The sequence below is a fragment of the Rhinopithecus bieti genome, unplaced genomic scaffold (assembly GCF_001698545.2).
Source record: "Rhinopithecus bieti isolate Rb0 unplaced genomic scaffold, ASM169854v2 scaffold_55373, whole genome shotgun sequence".
In the NCBI taxonomy this organism is placed as follows: Eukaryota; Metazoa; Chordata; class Mammalia; order Primates; family Cercopithecidae; genus Rhinopithecus; species Rhinopithecus bieti.
The window spans coordinates 36,889-55,992 of NW_016821685.1; the positions used below are offsets into that span (position 1 = coordinate 36,889).

General features: G+C 33.7%; 1 protein-coding gene across 1 annotated transcript in view; it reads right to left on the bottom strand.

Annotated features, from left to right (window-relative positions):
* Positions 1-874: 874 nt before the first annotated feature.
* The window catches only part of USP53 (ubiquitin specific peptidase 53), a 77,006-nt gene continuing 58,776 nt past the window's right edge, over positions 875-19,104 (bottom strand). Inside the window, exons 13-16 of the mRNA XM_017860532.1 lie at positions 17,001-17,742; positions 15,347-15,423; positions 4,945-5,041; positions 875-4,040 (exon numbers count right to left, since the gene is read on the bottom strand). Of these exons, the coding sequence (XP_017716021.1) occupies positions 3,167-4,040; positions 4,945-5,041; positions 15,347-15,423; positions 17,001-17,742 (1,790 nt within the window). The 3' untranslated portion in view covers positions 875-3,166. The remainder of the gene's footprint in view (positions 4,041-4,944; positions 5,042-15,346; positions 15,424-17,000; positions 17,743-19,104) is intronic.

Below are 19,104 nucleotides of genomic sequence, written 5' to 3' on the forward strand. Positions count from 1 at the left end.
AGTGGCGCGATCTCGGCTCACTGCAAGCTCCGCCTCCCGGGTTCCCGCCATTCTCCCGCCTCAGCCTCCGAGTAGCTGGGACTACAGGCGCCCGCCACCGCGCCCGGCTAGTTTTTTGTATTTTTAGTAGAGACGGGGTGTCACCGTGTTAGCCAGGAGGGTCTTGATCTCCTGACCTCGTGATCCACCCGCCTCGGCCTCCCAAAGTGCTGGGATTACAGGCTTGAGCCACCGCGCCCGGCCGACTCTGATAAATTCTTTTGTAAATTCACACCATTTTATATAAGTGAAATGATTGTTTTAGTAGTTCCTTTTGAAATGAACTGGCTTATTAGCAGTTGCAAGGGATAGTTTTTAGGGGGCTTAACCTGAACGTTTCAGGATGTAAAGAGCTGCAAATACTGAGTCCATAAGTGGCATGGGAGTACATTTGGAGACTTCAGCCTGTGAGCTAAGAATATTTTTTACATTTTAAAATGATTGGGGGGAAAAAAAAAGACTTTCATGACATGAAAGTTATATGCAATCTGGATTTCTATGTTGACAAAGTTTTACTGGAAAACAGCCATGCTCATTCATTTACATATTGTTTATGGCTGCTTTCACATTACAAAGGCAGAGCTGAGTAGTTGTTACAGAAATATGATCCACAAAGCCAAAATTATTTTCTATCTTTATAGAAAGTTTGCCAACTCCTTTCCTAAGGAGCTGTGCTTTAGACCCTGCTGGAGTTTAACTCTTAGGATCTCTCCTGTGATAGATAACATTTCATGATCATTGAAATTCCAAGTATCTGTGACTTAACCCATAGTAATCCATTTTGGGGGGAGGGTGACGCACAGTTCATGAATGCAAAGAGAAGTCCAATCATATCAACTTAAAAATCAGTTTATCTTAAAATTTTTTTGGATGAGAAGAAATTGATTTCACATGAAAATAGAACATTGTGAAGGTAAGTATTTTAAACATTACAACTGTTGGCTGAATTATTTACAAAGTTATAATGAGCTTATATCTGAATGAAAACATCTATAAAATAAATAGGCACCCTAGATGTAAAAATTTTACATGAAATAAAATGATTAATATATGTGTATCGATCTGTATTTGGAGTGTTGAATCAACATAAAAATAAATGGTCAGTTTCTAGTTTGTGTAGCAGTACATGAGTCAGGAGGTTTCAACTGGACAGTACTTAAAAGAGGCAAAACTGGACATTTCTATTTGATGTCTACAACTCAACTGAGTTGAAAAGACAAATCTCTGAAACTGCTGTTAAACACAAAAATTAGTTTAAATGTTTCAGATAATACATTTCCAACTCACATCTTAACCAAATAGAAAAAAAAAAAAAAAACTACACAAACTTTCTGACAGCCATTAAAAAAACTTGAAGCCCATTTTTCTAGTATTTTACAGTGTTAAAAAAAAGCAGTAAAAACTTTGGTATTTCAAATACAGGTTTACAAACTTTATTTACAAACCCTCCATACTAAAAATTACGTTAAAAATAAGTTTTCTTAAACGATAAAATTAATTTGGCATTCAAGTATTTCTAACTTACGAGAATATAAAGTAATGATCACTCACTATTATACTTAAGGCTAGTAAAAACTATAGGTAGTAGATAAAATTGGGCCACGACTTGGTAACTGGTTAAACTTTTAGACTTTTATAAGCAATTATTTTCTGTTTATCTAACAGTATTCACATTAAATTATTTACAACATTTTAGAATGTTTTAACACGATTTACGGAATCAGTCAAGTGGCTACATTTACTAGTTTACTGAATTATATTTATGAGGTTTATCCATTTAGGAATGTAAGGAAAACTTTAGTTCTGTTTCTCAGTTATCTGGAGTGAACATAAAACTATTCTAAACCACAATTAGTTTACCAGCATAGTACAAAATAAAATGACAACTAATGAAATAAGGCAATTAAAGTAACTTATTTTACTCGTAAGGTTACCATAATAATAAAATTCCTTTAATTTTCAAAGCCCGGGTAAAATTACTATTTGTTCAAAGTAGATAAAAGGGAAGGATGCTTCAATTAAACATTTTATTAAAATTGAACTCTATATGAAAGGTAGAAATTTAATCTGGAAACCTAGATAGATTTTCAAATTCAGATAAAATGGGTTGACAACCTATAAGCAGGTAATATTACAGCAAAGAAAATGTAGGCAATGACAGTGACATACCCAGTGGGGGCCCTACATTAATTCCTAACACTGGTGGTTAACAGCCCAAAGTAAACCAAACCAAAATAAAGATCTTTCATATTTCACACAAAATTAGAAAAAAGAGTAACAAGATAAATAAATATACTAAAGTTTAAGTATTTTAACTTTTTAATTTACATGGCTAAAGTAGTATTTATGAATACCTGTAATAGTCAAAGGCCTAATTTAGGTAGATACTCTGAAGACAAAAGTTCTAGGAGCAAAATTAAATTTCATCTGATCTTGAAAATTTACAAATTGTTAATCATATAAGGCTTTTCTTTCCCCAAATGCTATCAAATTCACAAGTCATTTTTTTAAAGACACTTAAAGGGATCATATGCAGTGACTATCATAGAAGTCAAAAACAAATGGGTGAAGCCCTTTTCTGGTTACCCATTAGAAAGTGCTTCTTCATAAAGCAATTCTTTGACAAAAAAGTACCAGGCTATGTATCACCTGGTACTTTTCAGTTAGCATAGTTTATAATCTCCATACATGAGTACTGGTTAGTTTAATGCTTCCCAGTCTACTGGCCACAAAATAGGGGGACAAATTTAATTTTTATTCAACTATAGCATATAACAAATGAATTATTATATCTCCCTGATTTTCTATTTTTCGCGGCATGCCAAGACTATGCAAAGGGAATTTCTTAAATATCTAATAAACTGATCATAAAATTAGATATGTGTATACACATATACACGTACATATGTATAGTGACTAACAACTTTAAAAATGCTAGGGGCTTTAATTTTATGTATCACTAGGTTTGGTCAGTAGGTTCCTATTATATTTAAATGGCCTCTGAGAAGTAAAAGTTGGTCAATTTTACCAGTTATCTATTAGAATGTATGCTAAGTTTATATCTTTGTTCAGAAGGGCAGCTTGAACCAAGATTATTTTGTAACACAGGTCCTAGTCCTTTTTCACTCTAAGATAATGAATTATTACAAAAGCCACTGCTCTCTGGAAAAGCGAGCTTGGGCCTCTGATGGTATTTCAATCTATATGTATCTGTCATGCAGCTATCAACTGAAAAATAGGTGGTTAAGGAAACTGTCTCATTTGGACAGGTAGAAATAGAGTCTAGTTCTGGTTGGCAAAATCCATCAACGGCACCTGAGTTTGCCTGAAAATCATTAGTTGGGGACTTGGACGGGCAGTTTGGTGTGTTGCCAAAACACTCTCTCAGTTGAAATGTTTCTTTATGTCTTTCATCATTCACATGTGTACTCATTTCTAAACTTGGTTCTGAAGCTGTACTTAAACTGTGCTTCGGAAGATGAGAGGTAGCTTTAAACACCTCTGTAAGTTTGACATCAGGTGGAGATTCGCTTTTCTCTGACTGTGGCACAGTGGTTATAGCGTATTTCTTTGGTGGCAAAGGGGGTGGTGGATTCTGGCAAAAAAGTTTTGGCATCTGACACCCATCAGATCTACCGGCTGACTGAATTATACATTCTGTGGATACAGAGTTCTCAAAGTAACATTGATCCATGATATTTTGCTGCAGGATTAGAGGAGCAGTTGCTGGCTTTAACCCAACAGTTCTTAGGTGTGAAGACCATAATGAAGATGGTTCATTACTGTTCACTCTCTTCCCAGAAGCAGAGTTATCAACGCGAAACGGCAAACCTGTTCTCTCAGAATTTTCTATATTAAGCCACTCAGAAAATTTGCATTCATTTTGTTTTTCAAGTTTCTGTTCATCTGACTGGTGCACATATTCTCTTGCATTATGGTCCTTGGGTATTTGTAGACTGGATGAAGGAAATAACTTTCCATTGTTTTCATGTACATGTGATCTGAAATATGAAAATAAAAACAAAGCTAGAACATCCTATGCAAATATGTGAAACTAGGGGAAAAAAAATTTTGTAGTTTGATTTTCCCAAAATACAGTTTATATTATTTTACAACAAAACCACAAAATGGAAAGACGTTTGCAACCATTAACATTTTCAACTCTCTCCAAATCCAAACTCTTTATGTCAGAATATGTGTTTACCAGAAACAGCCATCATTACCAGAATCCCATTTCTAATAATTAGAAATATAATTTTAAAAACTCACTTCAACTTAAAACACTAAAATTACATTTATCTGTAGCAATATATAGAATTTGAGGAAAGTATTAACAGTCAAACAGTACCCTAAAACATCTCCCCACCAACATTCCGAACTTTAAAGGCAACAGAGGTAGAAGTACTTAAATTTTGATATTTAGTAGTATAGTATATTACTTTATTTTGCTATGGTGAGGGTCTTGCTATGTTGCCTAGGATGGCTTTAAACTGGCCTCAAGTGATCCTGCTGCCTCAGCCTCCTCAGTAGCTAGGATTACAGACATGTACCACCATATCACACCTGGCTGTATACTAGTTTAAAATAATTTAATCAAGATTACCTTTAGGTAATAGTTATTTTCTAAGGTGAGGGTTAATGATACTATAAACTAAGCTTCAAATTTTCTCTTGGAAAATATCACCTACCTCATAAGAATGCTGTGAGGATTGAAACAGATAATCAGATACTGTACCTGGTACTTTGTAAGCTCTCTATCCTTAGATCCACATTCTATTAACGATTTCCAATAAGAAAGGCATCTTAATACTGTAGACCCATTGCTTTCAAAGTAATAATATGTATTTATGCCCTTCTGATAAACAATGTGCCTATAATGTATTTAGAGAAAAAAATTATGGTTACCTTTTTATCAAATTATTTTTTATTTGTAAATGTGATTCTGGGTGGAATTCGTGAGATTTATAGTCTGCTTCCAAATTCCTGAGTTCTTTTCTAAAGCCTAGGGTTGGGTGGGGTGGGGAGAAGAGATGAGGAAAACAAAATTATTTAAATTATCTTACAGAATTTATTTCATTTATACTTTTCTGTATTTACATAAAGCTTTCTATAAACAGGTAATCTCTTCCAATTAAAAAAAAATGAATTCTTGAAGACTCAATTCAAAATAACAGTTCTTTTTTTAATGCTTTATGCAAAATTTCTTCAGTTTATCATCACTTGAGGGTGTCATCCGTGACAGAACAGTGCTATTCCTGCTGGGTCATGCAGATCGGTGTATGTGTTTCCCCTGTTACTTGAGACAAGATCTTTACGACCAAGTGTTAACAGTGAAAAAACCCTGCATTTGAACATTGTTGGCTTGAGTTGAAGTTTGGACTCACTAATTATGGGTAGGTAAACAAGCCTCTTAACTTCTTAAAATTTCAGTTCCCTCACTTATATAATGTGATAATGATAATCCATTTTACCTACCTCATGGGAATATTAGGAATTTAAACTTAATTAAAATTGGTAGGAGGTTATTATGACAGCATATAAAATATACCACTACTAATTAGCTACCATTTATTGACTGCTTACTCAAGTTGTGAGAATGAATATTTCATTTAATCTTTACAATAACCTTAATAAGAAATGACTATCAACTTGATGTTACAGATGAGAAAACAGTGACTTAGAAATGTTAAGTATATATATCTATATACTACAGAATTAGATCTTTATGACTCAAAAGTCAGTGCTCTTAACTATCATGATGCCATAATGCTTCCTAATAATTGATACTTAACTTCTCCCCTGGTTCTGACATTTAATAGGCATCAAATAGTTTTTGAATTTAATTTTAATGACGTCTTATGAAAAAAGTTATACTAATAAGTTACAGTGTGACTTTTGTTACTTCCAAGTGTGTTTATACTTCCAAGCCTGCTACATGGTAAGATTTCATATACCAAATTAACCATTTTCTCTCTGTAATTATAGCTAGCTCTTGATTAGTGCCTAAAGGTCAATATAGCACCAAATAAAATACAGCAGATCTATTTCCCTCTGAACGATTCTAGAAGAATTCACTGGAGAGTCTTTAACAATATTAATGTTCAGAGTAAAACATTATCTACATTTGGATTTCTCTCTACAAAACATGACCTTAACCAGCTATTGCCCTCTAATCTTTAATATAATTAAATGAAATTAATGTCCAGACTACAGATAAAGTAGGCCCAACTGAACAAACAAAACCCTGAAAACTAAAAATTATTTTAAAAGGTAGAGATGAAGAAAAGGAAATTAAGACATTTGGATTTGTACAGGAGTTTATCTGAGACCATCTCAGTTTTTGATTCCCCCTTATGAGACAGCAGGTGCTTTATATCTGAGAACCTGAAGGTCTACAGGGAGCTTTTTCCTTTACTAAGGCACAAGAGGCCTGGGGCACCAATATACTGATAGAAAAGTCACAACCACCAATGTATCAACAAAGCACAAAAGTATCTTTAATTACTTTGTGAACATCATCACCCGCTTATCGTAGAAATGAGAAGTAGAAAACTGTATAAAATTATTTTAGTCATGTACCACCACAATGATGATAGCTAGTTTATGGAATACCCAATATGTACCAAGTCTTAAGATTATTCTAGTTCAGCAATTCTCGAAGTGTGGCCTTGGACCCCTGGAGGTCCCCGAGACCCTTTCAGGGGGTCTATGAAGTCAAACTATTTTCATGATAATATTAAGATGTTACTTTTCTTTTTGACTGTGTTGCCATTTACACTGATGGTGCAAAAACAATAATGGATAAAACTGTTAGCATAATTCAAGGCAGTAACACTAAACTGTACTAACCGTATTCTTCACTGCCATATACTGTGTTTTTTTTTTTTAAGCCAGTTTTACTCAAAGAATGCTTGATAAAACAGTAACAATTATTTTATTAATTTATTTCATTTGCACATCTTTTTATTATTCTATATGAGGAAATGGGAACTATGCATAAAGCACTTTTGCTGTGGTAATACCAAGCATGACAGCAGTTTCAAGAAAAAGCATTTATAAGATTGTCTGAGCTGTCAGCTGAATTTAGCTGGTTTTTCACAGAACACCATTTTACCTGAAAAGATACCAAACTTTGGTTATTCAGACTTGGGTACTGGCAGACCTTTTCTTAAAAATAAGTGAACCTGTCAATTCATGGAAAACAACTGGCAATATTTATTACCAATGATAAAATTCAGGCTTTGAAAAGTAAGAATTTTGGAAAACTTATATCCACCACGAGTTTCGCAACTTCCCAATACTTACAAAGACTTTCTGCTAGTATCTATGGTGATACTAACAAAAATAGTTTTTAGAAAGATATTAGTGAAATGTATCAACACTTGGAAGCCCTGCATAACTTAGCAAACCAGTTTTTTTTTTGTTGTTTTTTTGGGTTTTTTTGAGACAGAGTTTTGCTCTTGTTGCCCAGGTTGTAGTGCAATGGTGCGATCTCGGCTCACTGCAACCTCCGCCTCCCAGGCTCAAGCAACAGTCCTGCCTCAGCCTCCTGGGTAGCTGGGATTTCAGGCATGCGCCACCACGCCCGGCTAATTTTTTGTATTTTTAGTAGAGACGGGGTTTCTCCAAATTGGTCAGGCTGGTCTCGAACTCCAAACCTCAGGTGATCCGCCTGTGTCGACCTCCCAAAGGGCTGGGATTACAGGTGTCAGCCACCGTGCCCAGCCGCAAACCACTATTTTTTAAATGACCATACATGGATGTTACAAAATCATGCATGAGTAAAATATCCATTCAAAGTGTGAGACAAACTAATGTATTTTAATGTATGGAGGATGAAAAGTTAAATACTTTGGTTTCAGATTTCACACTGCATTAAAGAAACTACTACTTGGTGTAGTGTCAAAGAAGAATATCCACAATTTTTAAGAAAAGCTATTAAAATATTCCCATTTCCAGCTGTATTATCTGTGTGTAAATGGGCTTTCTTCATACATGAAAACATCACAACAGTCTGAATGCCAAAACAAGAATCCAGCCATCTTATATGAAGCCAGGCATTAACTGAGATTTGAAAGCATAAAACAATGCCATTCGTCTCACTAAATTTTTGTTTTCAATAGTTAATTTTCATTTAAAAATGTTATATGTGTTAGCATGTACTGGGTTTATTATTTCTTTAAATGAATAAATATTTTGAAAGTTTCAATTTTAGTGCCTCATTTAGCAAATGCTGATAGACATAACCTATAGAAACAAAAGCTCTTTTAGGTCATAAATCCTTTTCTAAGATTATAAAGATATCTGAGGCCCAAAAGTTTGAAAACTACAGTTCTAGTTGGTAACAGTTGTCTTTTAAAACATCAGTCACAACTGTTCTGTGAAACAATTCCCCTTTTCACACTTGAGGAAACTTAGGCTCAGGGAAGTTAAGTGACCTCACCAATATTCTATATATCTGGTAAGTAGGAGCATTTAAACCAATCCAGGGTTCACTCTAAAGCTAGTGCTCGTGCCACCGCGCTATGCCATTAATATACAAAGTCATTATACTAAATCTCCTTCTGATGAAACTAGGCTACTAGTGTGAACATCAAATAACATGCTGATGCCCATAGAAGATAGCAAAATATATGGCACTAGCATGAACTGTCAATTAATTGTCTACACTTCTGACATTTCTAGTAAGTTTTTCTGCATTCTCCTGTATTTTTAGTTGACATTTTCATCATGTTCATTCATCTCATTTTCCTCTCATTCTCCTGCTTCTACTTTACCGTACACCAAATCTATGAAAGCTGCAAAGAAAACAAATCAAAGTTATTAAAGCAGTAATTTTATTTTTTAAACAATAAGTGTTATTTATCTTAGATTTTTTTTGGTATTGCCCTATAAGGGGAAAAGAATCTATATTTGATTATGATCAAGCTCTGCAAGTTAAATCTTGGAAGCAATTTCCAAGAAAGAGTCATTTAATATACATGAGAATGTAATACCCTCTATGCCAATATTGCTCATATAGTAAATAATAAAAACTTAAGATGGTAGAATGAGAGGAACTATAAGTCTGTCATTGATTTAAGATTTAACACTTTTACTTCCACTAAACTGCAGTAAGCGCTCTGATTATATATGTGCCTTTAAAAAAAAAAAAAATTTCCCCAGAAGTTGGCACAGTATCTAGCACACAAAAGACATTCAAATGAAGGTCTGCAGAATAAACAATTGCCTCAAAAACACACTGTTTTACTTTTTTAAAGTCACCTCCATCCTGCCCATCATGTTCCCAACTCAGTGGTGCAGGAAAAGTTAAGTATGAATTGAGAAAATCTTATCTTTCCCTCTCACTTATCTCAAGTCTATAAGTGCTATACTCGTAACACTTTTAAAAAGCAGTAAAATTTATCCCAGAGTCTCTCTAGAAGGAATATATTATTTTTCACGTTTAAGAAAATCACTGTAGGTAAGCCTGACACACTGCCTGAGGCTCAAAACTCTGCCAGTCTTTTCAACAGCTATTTTATGATTTTAAAAGTGTGACAAGAAATAAGATGTCAAAAGAACCTCAATAATTTGTCAATGTTTAAAGCTTAATTTTTGAGTTGTAATTGTAATTTGCTACCCAGTGTGATTTTTAACTTCATACTATTAGCCAATTCATAATTTATTTGCCAATTCATAATTTCAAGTTTAATGTTCACAAAACAAGAAAGAAGTTTATTTAGTTCTTAAGTAATTCTTTACTTTTATAAATTATTCACACAATGGGCAGCAGGAGGCAGCAGAGGTTTTATTAGCATGTTTGAAATTTTAATATCACTGTGGCAGGCATTCAACAAAGTGGTTCGACTTCAGAATTCCAACTAACTTAAAAATAGATATGTTATTTTTCTCTTCTGCTGACATAGACATCCATGTGTCTTTGTGAGGAATTTTGGCTCCAGGTTATTCACAAATCTAAGACAGTTCAATTTTAACACTTTGACACAGAAAAAAAAACCCTCAGTATCAAGGCAAGAAATTTTAATAATGCCCATTTTGATTCTGTATACATAAAAAAACCCAAAGCAGAGTATTCAAGAAATCAAAATACATATTTCATTTGAAAAAAAATGACCTACATTTAAAATAGACACATATATATATATATAGCAATAAAACCAAACTGCTGGCATAGACAATGTAATCTTCACTCTTGTATGAGATTTCAGAATATAATGGTAATACTACATTTACAAACCCTAAACATTCAACAGCAATAATCAAATCGATGACTGAATTTACAATAAAATATATTTGAAATAAATTTGAATATTTTAGAAAATCAGAAAACTTTAGATAAATATTTATGGCTAAATTTACCACATACTAAAAGGAGTAGAGAGATACTTTAATATGTAGTAATAATCTATACTATCTGAAACCTAAATTTGGGGATTTTACAAAATAAATAAGCAGGAATCAATACCTGCTTTTCGTACTGGGATTATAATTTAAAGGAAGAGCAAATATTGCTATTTTGCTACAAAGTAAATTTCAATCCCAGAAGTTTAGTTTCAAAAAAGTACATAGGTAGCCATTTGGTGGTCTTGCGTAGGCCACAGCAAGAGAAAAGATTATGTGTTACCAGTGTGTGAATTCTTAGAGAAAAAATGTTTAATATGCATAGAAAAAAAAATCGGCTGACAAAAGTACTTCTTTCTCTAAATACACTTTCAAATGTATTTATCTTAAATGAACAAACTCTGTAGTTTGCCAAAAACCTCTTAATGTACAAATACTTCTGACAAAATTTTTTATTGACTTAATTCTAGGATGTAACAACATTAAGGACAGTATATTTCACTTAAGAAGGGAGAGGTACAGACTATTTGCACAAGAAGAAATAAGGGACTTAACAGATTTTTTAAACCACTAATTAACTTCTTTCACTCTTATTTGTTAAGTCCCAGATCATGACTTTCAGCATTAACTAATCCCGACTTCTAGGATCAACTGAGGTTAAGCCAAGTATTGCAGACTCCGGAAGCAATTGGCAAAAGTTGTTGAATTCTTTTGTGATCTGTTACATATGATCTGTAAATATCCTAACCTACTATGTACTTATCTCAGTAGATAACCGCACCTCATAGAAAAAAGAAAGTCCATTAGGTATAAACACTTCAACTGTTCTACCTAACACAAATACACACTAATCAATATCTGCTCTCATCTTTCTCTCCTTCATCACAGAAAAGCTACCATCCTTTTCATTCAAATCCTGTCTCTACCTTGTTTCCTTCTCACTCTACCTCAAGGGTCTTACTCCATCAATTACTGTTCTGTTCTATTCTTTATGCCTTTCTCTCCCTGCACATCATTAGTTCCTTATCTTCTGCAATATAAATACCAAGCATGTCCACTTGAAAACAAACAAAATGCAAACTAAGCACTTAGTTTCATTTTCTCCTCCAGGTATGCTATTCACAGCAAAGGTTTGGAAAGACAGACAAAAATTCATTTCTTTACTTCTCTTGCTTCCTGTTATAAAAACATAAGGTCATAGAGATTTTCATGGTCAAAACACGTTGTTCTAAGAATTTTGCAATAGGTGTCCTCAGTTAATATGAAAAAGTATGTAATACACTTAAAGGGTTTTCTTTTTATTGTGGTAAAATATACATAACAAAATTTATCATTTGAACTATTTTTAAGTGTACACAGTTCAGTGGTATTAAGTGCATCCACATTGCTGTGCAACCATTAGTCTACTGTAATCTTTTAGCTTTTTACTTGGAAATAAATTTTCGAAATTCAGAAAAGTTGAAAGATTTAAAAGTATAAAACATACTTTTATCAGAAGAAATCATTTTGTAAGAAGAAATCATTTCTTCTGTCCTGAATGTAATTTAAGGCGTGTGAAATCCCTCCACTACAATTCGATTTTAAAAAGGGGGCTAAAACATTCCAAATGGCATTGTGGCAATTTAAACAATGTTCCCAAATGTAACAGATTTAGGCAGTGTAGGGATGGATTTCTGCAGCAGAATTCATCATGACATAGGCAGACAAGCCTATAGAATATCTCTATTAATGGGAAAAAAAGCAGAAATAACAGCAACATTATTATAGATTTTGGTCCTCTACCATTAAATATACTTGCATAGACTAATATTAAAAATTAACAAAATGTCAAGAAAATATGAAAATAAGAAATTTCTAAGGCTCTTTGAATTTTAAGTCTTTTAGCTATTGATATAAAATGATTCTACAGTTCAGTAATGTAAGTGTGCCCCCATTTTATAAATAAGAAATAGGAATGACCAAGAAAATCATATATAGTCACAAAATTATAACAAATTGTCCCTTGTGGGGGGAAAAAACCATGCACAGCAAGTTTTAATTTGGGGAAAATTCCTGTATCACTTTTCCACATATTCTCAGTCCCAGACTGGGGGAAGGGAATACATAATACCACAAGGTACAACACAAACAGATGTTCTCAAGTCAAAGACTGGCTTAGAGAACCATGGTAGGCTTTGAAGTAGAAAGTTTATGAAATCAGAAATAACTTTAGTATAATTTATTTAGTTAAATAAAGAATGGGTTACACAAAAACACAATACAATACCTATTAAAACAGAAAATAACAAGTGCTAGTGAGGATATGGAGAGACTGGAGTCCTTATGCACTGCTGGTGGGAATGTAAAATGGTGCAGCTGCTATAAAAATAGTACAGCAGTTCTTGAAAACATTAAACATATACCACAGGACCCAGCAACTGCACTTTTGGGTATATATTCAAAACACTTCAAAGTAGGAACTCAAACAGACATTTGCACACTAATATTCATTGCAGCATTATTCACAATACCCAAAGGATAATAACAACCCACATATCCACTTACAGATGAATGCATAAACAACATGTGATATATAATACAATGGAATGTTACTCAGTCCAAAAAGGAATGAGATTCTGATACATCTACGACATGGATGAAGCTTGAAGTCATCATGCTAAGTGAAATAACCCACACACACAAGAGGAGAAATATCATATGGTTCCACCTATATGAGATACCTAAAATAGTCCAATCCACAGAGACAAAAAGTAGAATGGTGATTGCCAAGAACTGGAAGGAGGGGAGAATGAGGAGGTGTTTAATGGGTAGGGAACTTGAGTTTGAGAAGATAAAAAAGTTCTGGAGATGGACGGTAGTAATCGTTGCACAACAATGTGAATATACTTAATGCCACTGAACTGTACACTTAAAAATAATTAGAATGGTAAATTTAGTTATACACGTTATCACAAAAAAAGCATTTTTAAGTACATCACACACACACTTTCATATTAAATGAGGAAAACTCCTGCAAAGTTCTTATAGCAATGTACTTCTGACCATCAAAATCTCTACGATCTTGTGTTTTTATAACTATCAGGAAGCAAGTATCATTTTGTAACAAGTACTGAACTTGCAGTTATTGTTCAATCTCACTGACTTTTGCTATGATTTCTGGCCAACCCTTTACTGTTTCCTGTAATACTTGGTTACCAAACTTATCAGATTTTATCAGGCAAGACATTCTAATATGGGAAAGAAAGGTTATTTCCTTAATATAAGTGTTTCCTTCTGATAGTATACCATTTGATGAAAACAAAATAATTTAACATTTAATCACATTCTTTGTCTGCAAACTGAAAAATAATCCCCACAAAAGCCTTAAGGATAATAAAGACTAAAAAACATTAAAATTTGCTGTTCATTGCTCTTTTATATTGTGAAAAATTATATCCCTTCTACTCCTCTGAATTATAAAATTTGAAAACATTGTCTTTGATCGCAACATAATAATTCCTTTGCTAATCATCTTCCTTGACTTCTCTCCCCCAAATTCTTCAGGTATATACTCCCAGTAGCAACCCTGAATCCTGTATACATTCAAATTTCTAACTTTCTTTGCTTCTGGGCTGTTATGTGTTGCTAACAAATCGCCTATAATAATCCCACACCATTGCATAGTTATTGTTGCCAAATGGAACTTTTCCAGAAGGCTGTTTATCAATCTTTCTATCTGTTTTTAACTACTGTGACAGTCATTAGAGTTGTACACACATACTTCTATTCAATTCCAAGCACCTGTAAAATTGCAGTTTTCTACCTTCTCTGAAATCAGGCCTGGTTAGAACACTAGCTCTGGTCAATGATACAGAAGTAGAAGTGCATGTGTCACTTCAGGTTTGAAGTTTTAAGAGTTGGCAGGTGATTCTCCACAATATATCTTCCTTTATCTCCTCCTCACCCATATCCCCTTAGCCTGGGATCCTGAGTGACTCCTAAGAAGAGACTACACTGACCACCTCTGGACTTGTATTGTGAGCAAGAAACAAACTTGAGTTAACACCTTGAGATTTTGAAGATACTACCATTGCATAATCTAAAACCTACCTATCCTGATAAGAGTTTCCCCTTTTCTCATAGCTTTTCCCATCGTTTAAAAGCCTTCAAGTATGAATGCTCTCAACTTCCCTCATCATTACTCATAAACTTACCAGTAACAGGACCATTCTTATCTTCTTTTCTCTTACCTCAATGGACCATTCTCTTTTTATGCCTATTTCTCATAGGCATAAAAGGTAGTGGGTAAAGTCAGAAAGACCAACAGTCTACAGACAGTTTCTAAGCTATCAGAACATGACATTTTTCTTTGCAAATATAGAGATATACCTTCTGTTAAGTAAAAGTAAAGTATTAACAAGCCACCATAGACAGATACTCCTGCCTATTTGAGTCTCAAATAACAGTTTTAAGGGCAAGTATGAAAAGCAACGTGTTCAAGGGTCCCTAATGTGGACACTTAAAATGCAAACTGCTACTAAAAAAAAAATTGAAAGACTTCATCATCTAAATCAAAAAATAATAATAATGCTATCTTTAATATCAGAGACATATCCAAACAGCACATTAAAAAAGGCTGCAAACTTAAAAAGCAATAGTTATCCAATCAAATAAAAAGATACAAAACCATTATTAACACTTTGTGAAGCCAATGTGGAAAGTATAGCATGCTTTCTTTTGTATAACAATATATATAAAAAGAAGAATGCTGATTTCCTTCTTTCCACGTGTACTGGATTAAAACATAATTTAAAACATAATATATTAATAAAATTTGTTTATTGATATTTTAGGGTTATTTAAAAATAATGTTCATAGTCATTTTATAGTCATATAGGGTTTTCTCTTAGGTACATCATAATAGGAAACAATAAATTATAATTTATTTTTTATAGTAACTATTATATTCAAATAAGCTTTTTACCTTCTAAGTGATTTTGGCTCTGAAGGGAGGTACAGTCCCCATGTTCTTTATTTAGGTTGCTTGTCTTAATCTGGTCACTAGAAAATAAAATACACACTAAACACATCAGTTATTATGGACTGCCTTTGTTTATTCTAAAAAAAGAAAAAAAAATTTGTTAAAACATTTATTATATGCCATGTGTTGTTCTAGGGCTTAATGTACATTATTTAATGCTTAAAAGTAGTTATCTTTATTTTACAAGAGAAGATAAAGACTGTAAAAGTCAAATGAATTTGCCCAATAATTAAAATCTAAGTCTATCTGGTTATAAAGTCCTGATCTTTCTACTACCCTAGGCTACTCCATTCCAAGAAGAATTATAAAATATTACCTTGTTAAGTCTTTTTTTTTTTTTTTTTTTGCCAGAACCTTTTGCTCTTTTCCCCAGGATGCAGTGCAGTGGTACAAACATGGTTCACTGCAGCCTCAACCTCCTGGGCTCAAAAGATCCTCCCACCTCAGCCTCCCAAGTAGCTGGGACCACAGGCATATGCCACCATACCTGCCTAATATTTTAAAACTTTTTCATAGAGATGAGATCTTTCCATGTTGCTCAGGCTGGTCTTGAACTCCTGGGTTCAAGCAATCCTCCTGCCTCAGCCTCCCAAAGTGCTGTGATTACAAGTGTGAGTCACCACACCTGGCCCTTTCCTTAAGTCTTTATTGAAACAAGCATTTTCATAAAACATGAGCAGTTGATTTTTGCAAATCTACCTTTTAATAACAAATGTGGTCAAATATCAGCTAATATCAAACAAACACATGTTAGAAGGATTAAACAGTAATATAATAAATGTATTTAGAATTAATTGAACACAAAGTTATTTGACTGAATTTTTTTATATTCCATGAGAATGAGTTGTGACAGTAAAAACTAGCTTCAGTTCTGAGTTACAAATGTTAGAAATGAGATTATAAACATTACATAAATTGAAGAATTAAACAACAGGCCAGGCACAATGGCTCAGGCCTTTAATCCCAGCACTTTGTGAGGCCAAGGCAGGTGGATCACCTGAGATTGGGAGTTCGAGAGCAGCCTGGCAAAACGCCGTCTCTAAAAATACAAAAATTAGCCAGCCATGGTGGTGTGTGCCTGTAGTCCCAGCTGCTTGGGAAGCTAAGACAGGAGAATCGCTTGAACCCAGGAGGCGGAGGTTGCAGTGACCCATGATTGCACCACTGCACTCCAGCCTGGGCGACAGAGCGAGACTCCTTCCCCACAAGCCAAAAATGGAAGAATTAAACAACCAACTTAATGACTGAGATGATACCAATTGAAGTCTGTGCTTTAAAACCAGTCAATTGTTGACAGTCACACAACAATGATAATAAACTTCAGTACTTTCCAAATTTTCTAAAATAAAAAACTGCTATTTTGGAATCAGGAAATAACTATTAAAATGGAAATCTAAAATATCAAATAAACTGCAATATCCTAGGTTTCTTTACAGAAACATACTTCTGTTTAGAACAAACAAACTTTTTAAAGTTCTTTAAAACAGCTCATGCTGTTTCCATCCTATTTAATTGACCCCAAACTTCGACAATTACTTCATGCAATTAATAAGAAAGAATAGTGATGGAAAAATGATTCACTCAACTTTTACATTACCTGAAGCATACTGTTTCTTTAACACCACTGATATCCATTACTGTACCATTTCCATCAATAACAGGTGAGTCCAAATTAGTAGATTCATTACTGATGTGATCACTGCTTTCATATCCAGACTCAGTCCTTTGCATCTGCCAATTATCACCACGCACTTTACCCTCTACAAGGCCTTTATTTTTGTCTTCTCCTTTTCCATTAGATTCAAGGGAACTTCTGCTTCCTATTTCCTGCTTCATTTCATCTTCATATATGGTCATTAAACCTTTTTGCTTTGGATTCTCTTTTGGCCAATTACTAAAACTTTGATCCTTGCTACATTTAGGCTTGTTACTGATATTTGGTTTATGTCTTGGACTATGCTGTCTTTTTTCACTTTCACTAAAAATACTATCAACATTTAATGTTTCTCTCATAGGTTTCCAACCTCGGTTGCGGCTTTTACTGCTGCTATTACAGCTGTTTCCTCTATCCCTAGAATCTTGGCTGCTGTCTGTATCATATCCAGTGCCATTGTCGCTCTTAACTTTGCCAGTTATTTTCTCCCCTGGAGCAAGAATCTGGGATTTACTTGAACTTATTATTTGTGCAGAAGCTCGACTCTGCAGTACAACTCGGTCATGTTTATATGATCCTTTTCCTTGACTATGATATAGATGTGGATTCCCATGTTGTCTAAAACCATTTGGGGCAGGAGGTGATCCAGATTGGAAATGTGAAAGGTCTTCATCAATCAAATCTTAAAAAAAAAAAATTAAAGATACACATGAATTACTCCTCAGAGTCACCTTGTAGTCACAAGGCAAATACCTGTTAGAGATAAAATGTTAAAGAGTTTTAGGTAAATAGTAATTGCAAGTACATAACACATACTGCTTTGAGATTAAAAAGTGTTTTTTCCAGTCCTTATGTATGCTTAATGAGGGGTATTTATAAAAGAAACTTTAAAAAATGACCTCTAAGGTAGATCAAAATTGAGGCAGTTTTTTAAAAAAATAAGCACTCTATCTCACTCATAACAAAATCATAAAATACTTTCCATTTCTTATATTGGTAAAGATTTAAAAGTTTGTTAAACCAATTGCTGCTGAGAGTGTGAACAAACAGACATCCAATCATTATTGGTCGGAGTGCAGACTAGTTCAGTCTTTTAGGAGGGCAACTGAGCCACATCTGTCAAAATTAAAAGTAAACATATCCTGACCCAGCAATTCCTCTGAAGGAATTTTATACTATGGCTATATGCAAAAATGTACAAAGTTATGTGTGAAAAAAGATGTTGCTGAAGAAAAAATCTTAAATCAGACTGTAAAGTCTATCACTATCAGTTAAATTATGCTCTGTCCATAAAGAAAAAAGCATAAAACCATAAAGAGACATGCTTATAATGTGGAAATGGAAATACTAAGTAAAGAGAGGGAAAGTCAGGGATTGCCAGAAAAGAAGTCCCTTCACTTATTTATAAACTTCCTTATTACTTGAATGTGCCATGAGTGAATTATATCTATAAGTAAGTTAAAACATCGAAACCCATATACAAGTATCCCAGGTTAGAATTAAGTAAGAACCAGGATATTTTGCATATTTAGATTTAGTATAGGTGTATTAAATTACTCATTAATAAAATATACACATATACACAAAGTGCTGTAATCCCAGCACTTTGGGAGCCTGAGGCAAAAGGATCGTTTGAGGCCAGCAGTTCAAGACCAGTCTGAGCAACACAGCAAGACCCCATCTCTATAAATAACTTTTTAAAATTTATCCAGGTGTGGTGGCATGTGTCTGTAGTCCTAGCTACTCAGGAGGCTAAGATGTGAGGATAGCTTGAGCCCAGGAGTTCAAGGCTGTAGAGAGCTATGATTGTGTCACTGCACTCTAGGCTGCACAAGAGTGAACTCTCACCTCTTAAAAATAAAGTTATTAAAAATAACTTTAATATAATTTAATTTCTATGTATAAACTATATACAGAAATTATAAATTTATATATACATATACAGAAATATATATAATTTTTATATTTCTATATTATATATATATTTAACTTATATATTTTATATTTTTATATTTAACATATACAGAAATTAAAGTTATAAAATTCA